This window comes from Sapajus apella, unplaced genomic scaffold (assembly GCF_009761245.1).
Source record: "Sapajus apella isolate SASKATOON/1434 unplaced genomic scaffold, GSC_monkey_1.0 scaffold10, whole genome shotgun sequence".
Classification (NCBI taxonomy): Eukaryota; Metazoa; Chordata; class Mammalia; order Primates; family Cebidae; genus Sapajus; species Sapajus apella.
The window spans coordinates 35,985,681-35,991,216 of NW_022436950.1; the positions used below are offsets into that span (position 1 = coordinate 35,985,681).

At 40.6% G+C, this 5,536-nt stretch overlaps 1 protein-coding gene across 8 annotated transcripts in view; it reads right to left on the bottom strand.

Moving 5' to 3' along the window:
* Nucleotides 1-5,536, bottom strand: part of LOC116551915 (cytochrome P450 20A1) — a 121,620-nt gene that overhangs the window by 26,976 nt on the left and 89,108 nt on the right. For 6 of the 8 annotated variants that reach the window (XM_032278578.1, XM_032278577.1, XM_032278583.1 and 3 more), the window contains one exon: nt 2,442-2,609. The exons of the other annotated variants lie outside the window; for them this stretch is intronic. In XM_032278578.1, the coding sequence (XP_032134469.1) occupies nt 2,442-2,609 (168 nt within the window). The remainder of the gene's footprint in view (nt 1-2,441; nt 2,610-5,536) is intronic. 8 annotated transcript variants of the gene reach the window in all.

The following is a 5,536-nucleotide window of genomic DNA, read 5'->3' on the forward strand; positions in this document are numbered from 1 at the left end:
CCATACATTTATACAAATAAAAAAAATCTTTGACAGCCCACTCTGGTGGCAAGGCTGTGGATTTTTTTTTTTTTTTTTTTTTTTTGGAGACGGAGTTTCGCTTTTGTTACCCAGGCTGGAGTGCAACGGCGCGGTCTTGGCTCATCCCAACCTCCGCCTCCTGGGTTCAGGCAATTCTCCTGCCTCAGCCTCCTGAGTAGCTGGAATTACATTACATTACATGCCACCATGCCCAGCTAATTTTTTGTATTTTTAGTAGAGACGGGGGTTTCACTGTGTTGACCAGGATGGTCTCGATCTCTTGACCTCGTGATCCACCCGCCTTGGCCTCCCAAAGTGCTGGGATTACAGGCGTGAGCCACTGTGCCTGGCCCAAGGCTGTGGATATTTGAAAGAAAGGAAAGAAAGAAAGAAAGAAAGAAAGAAGGAAGGAAGGAGGGAGGGAGGGAAGGAGGGAGGGAGAAGAGGAGAGAGAGAGAGAGAGAGAAAAGAAAGAAAGAAAAAGAAAGAAAGAAAGAAAGAAAGAAAGAAAGAAAAAGAAAGAAAGAAAGAAAGAATCATTTGAGGAGGAGTAAGTCCTGTTTATAGTCTGAAAAGTTTCCTTTGGCAACTTTTAGTAATATTAAGGAAACATCAAATTCTTGCCAAAAAAATATATTTTGAATCTACTCATGAAATATCAGACAAATTCATTGAAGGATAGTCTACAAAATAACTGTCCTATACTATACAAAAACGTAAAGGTCTATAAATGAAGAAAAGCTGAGGAACTGTTCCAGATTAAAGAGGTCTGATCTCTAAAAGTACTGAGTGATCATGAGTTGTATCCTGGAATTGGAAGGGATGAGGCTGCGAATCTACAAGACTATTATTGATATAACCAAAGAAATTTGATAACTCTGTTGTCACTATGTAAGAGAATATCCTTGCTTATAGGAAAACAGTACCTGAAATATTTAGGGGCAAGCAGGCAAAATGTTCAGTTTACTCTCCAATGATTTGAGGAAAGGGGGAGGAATGGATATAGACATAGACAGACAGAAAATGAATGACAAAAGCATGTGCAGCAAAATGTAAACAATTGCTGAACCTGGGTAAAGGATATAAGGGAGGGAGTTCCTTGTATTAACTGTAACTTTTCTCTAAGTTTGAAATTATTTCTATTTTGAGGGTATAAGAAAGGAAAGAAAAAAAACACCAGCATAAAAATATGCAGGATAGATATCAGCAACTGGAAGAAAATCATGGAAACAATAGCGAGATCTCTCGTTTTTTTTTTTGAGACAAGAGTCTCACTCCATCACCTAGGCTGAAGTGCAGTAGGGTAGTCTTGGCTCACTATAGCCTCTGCCTCCCGGGTTCAAGCAATTCTCATGCCTCAGCCGGCCAAGCAGCTTGAATTACAGGCACAAGCCACCATCCCTGGCTAGTTTTTGTATTTTTAGTAGAGATGGGGTTTTGCAGTGTTGGCTAGGCTGGTCTCAAACTCCTGACCTCAAGTGATCTGCCCACCTTGGCCTCCCAAAGTACTGGGATTACAGGTGTGAGCCACTACACCCAGCCAAGCCTTGTTCTTAATAGGCAACAATCTGCATTATTAAACTACCCAGTATAATGAAGAATTATTATTATTATTTTTTTAGAGACAGGGCCTCACTGTATCCAAGGCTGGAGTGCAGTGCTACGATCATAGCTCACTGTAGCCTTGAACTCCTGGGTTCAAGTAATCCTCCTGCCTCAGCTTCAGTAGCTGGGACAACAGGCACATGCTACCACGCCTGGCTAATGATGAAAGAGTAATTTATTTAATTAAATTAATTAATTTATTTATTGTTTTGAGACAGAGTCTCACTCGTGTCTCCCAGGCTGGAGTGCAGTGGCTCGATCTCGGCTCACTGCAACCTCTGTCTCCCAGGTTCATGCAATTCTCCTACCTCAGCCTCCCAAGTAGCTGGGACTACAGGCATGTACCACCACGCCCGGCTAATTTTTTTGTATTTTTAGTAGAGATGGGGTTTCACCATGTTAGTCAGGCTGGTCCCGAACTCCTGACCTCAGATGATCTGCCCACCTCCGCCTCCCAAAGTGTTGGAATTATAGGCGTGAGCCACCACGCCTGGCCTATTTTATTTTATTTATTTGTTTTTTAGACAGACTTTTACTCTGTCACCCAGGCTGGAGTGCAGTGGCGTGATCTTACTTTGACCTCCGCCTCCCAGTTTCAAGCGATTCTCGTGCCTCAGCCTCCCGAGTAGCTGGGATTACAGGCACCCACTACCACACCTGGCTGATTTTTGTATTTTTAGTAGAAACAGAGTTTCACTGTGTTGGGCAGGCTGGTCTCAAACTCCTGACCTCAGCCTCCCGAAGTGCTGGGATTATAGGTATGAGCCACTGCACTCAGCCTGAAAGAATAATTTTAAATTTAGCCCCAGACTTACTGTGCCATGATTCTTCTGGAAGCGAACAACTTCCTGATCATCTTCAAATGTACTACCCATTACCATCTGTGTAACAGACTTCATAGCAAAACCAAGCATATGCTGGCTGAGGGGCACGTGCTGGGACTCTGGGTAGGAGAGCCATTTATCCAATAACTCTTCTGAAAGCTGAAAGAGAACAGAAAAGTACAATGATTACTATTTCTTCTTTCTAAATCTCTGAAAATGTTACTAAGTAGATTCATTTAATAGCAAACACAGTTAAACTCTGAAACTAAAGTGCACATTCAGGTATGTATCTGTCAGCCTAACACTAGCTCCATCTATAATTGTATCCTCAATGTCTCAGGTTCAGCTTCTAGCAAACGGCTTATATGTAAAACAAAGCAGAACCACTATTAAAACAATAAAAACAGAAAATATAAATTAAAAACTCAAAGATAGTAAAACCTTAAACCCAATGGAAATTAAAAGACCAAAATCTTAGTATCTAATTAAAAATAATGAAAAGTCTGCCACAGAACACAGTAATCAATACTGCCTGTGACACAGTAATCAATAAATATATGAATATATATAAAAGTCCTAAACATACTTTAGTGACAGAAACCTCTCAGAGTCTCTTTGTTATTCCTTCCTTCACCAAATAATTATTAAATATCTATGGAATAAAAACAGAGTCTAGTAAAAAGATTACAAGCACTAGGCCAGGTACAGTGGTTCATACCTGTAATCCTAGCACTTTGGGAGGCCAAGGTGGGTGGATCACTTGAGGTCAGGAATTCGAGACCAGCCTGGCCAACTACTAAAAGTACAAAAATTAGCCAGGTATGGTGGTACATGCCTGTAATCCCAGCTACTCAGGAGGCTGATGCAGGAGAATCACTTGAATCCAGGAGGAGGATGCTACAGTGAGCCAAGATCATGCTACTGCACTCCAGCCTGAGTGACAGAGTGAGACTCTGTCTCAAAAAAAAACTAAAAAATATTTTTTTGTAGATGTAATTAAATTAAAGATCTCCAATGAGATCATCCTGAATTTACGGTAGAATCGACCCTTATCTTTAAATAAAATAAAAGCAGAGGGAAAATTTAAGACACAGATACACACATGAAGTAAAGAGCTATGAAAGAAAGACATAGAGGCTGGGCTCGGCGGCTCACGCCTGTAATCCCAGCACTTTGGGAGGCCGAGGTGGGTGGATCATAAGGTCAGGAGTTCAAGAGCAGTCTGGCCAACAGAGTCTCAACTAAAAATACAAAAATTAGCCAGGTGTGGTGGTTTGCATCTGTAATACCAGCTACTCGGGAGGCTGAGGCAGGATAATCGTGTGAACCCACTAGTGGAGTTAATATCAGGAAAAATAAACTTTAAGGCATGAAGGATTACTAGAGACAAAGAGTGATATTTCATAATGGCAAAGTAGTCAGTACCAGGAATATATAATAAGACTAAGTTGGGAAACATTCAGTTTCCTAAATTCCAAAAATATAAACTAAAAACTGACAGGGGCTGGACACAGTGGCTCATGCCTGTAATGCCAGAGCTTTAGGAGGCCAAAATTTGAGACAAGGAGGGACTATGAGGGACACAGGGACACAGAACAAGTCTCAAAAACATTTCAAAGGATTGAAATCATTGAAGGTATGTTCTCTGTCATTAGTGCAATTAAGCTAGAAATCAATACAAAATAGGTAACTAGAAAAATTTTACCTTTCTGGAATTTAATCACTATACTTGTATATAATTCTTGAGCTAAAGAAGAAACCACAATGGAAATTAGAAACTATTTTGAACCAAATGATAATGGAAATATAGCACATCAAAACTTGTATACAACAGAAATATAGAGGGAAATATATAGATTTAAATTCATATATTGGTAAGGAAAGGGTTGTTTATTAACAATCTAAGTATCCATCTCAAGAAACTAGAAAAATAGCAAATTAAAACCAACGAAAGTTGAAGGAAGGAAATAAACATAAGAGCATAAACAAAATTAGAAAACAATACGTAAAGAAAAAAGTTGGTTCATGTAAAAAAAATTAATAAAATTCAAAGACATTTTATCAGTTACAAATGTATTGCCCCTGACCTATAAATTCATTCTTTTTGCCTTGCTTTTAAAATAGATTTGCAGGTCTGGTATGGTGGTGTACATCTGTAATCCCAACACTTTGGGAGGCTGAGGCAGGAGGATCACTTGAGACCAGAAGTTTGAGACCAGAATGAACAACAAAGTGAGACAACCATCTCTAATTTAAAAAAAATAAAATAATATAAAAATCAACTTAGGTCCTTTACATATTTTTCCTATGCCATCTGGCATGATGTTAAGCTTTCCCAATATAAGGTGCTAAAGAGACATTTGTAAAAGAAGAGTTTTGCCTCCTGGTTCTCCTGTGCTCATCATAGAGCAGGCCACTGTGATGTCTGAAGCTTTTCAGTGTCAGGGTCCTGCAGTGCACTGAAAAGCAGTCAGCAGCTTCCCCGATCAGCCCTTCCCTTGGTTGCTTTTTGTAGGAGATGTACTCTAACCCCTGCAGCACCTGCTGCAGCATGGAGTGGCTAGCAGCTTGCCCTGCCAACTCCCCCAAAAAGTTGTGCCTCAGGTGAGACACTTCTCCATCAACAGCTTTCCCCTCCACCTTAGAGGGCAGCATACTAGGGGATAAATTTCCAACCAGGTCCAAACGGCAGATTTCCAGGAAGTTTTGCTAACGTGGCACCACAGCAACCTCTCTGCCATTCATAGCAGCTGTGGCTCCTCCAATAAGCCTGAATCTGAGTCCTGTGTAAGAGGGATCTCTTGAGTGCCCTCTGTCTTGGCCCTGGGGTTTGTGACTGTTACTTATATCTGCTATTCCTTTTTTTTTTTTTTTGAGATAAAGAAGCCCAGAAACTACAGGATGCAGTATTCGGTGATCATGCTACTGCACTCCAGCCCAGGCCGGATTGATGACTGCATACTACATCCTGTAGCTCCTGGGCTCAAGGGATCCTCCCATCCTCCTGCCTTGCCTCCTGTGTAGCTAGAACTATGGGTATACACTACCACACCCAGCTAATACATTTTTTTTTTTTTTTTTTTTTT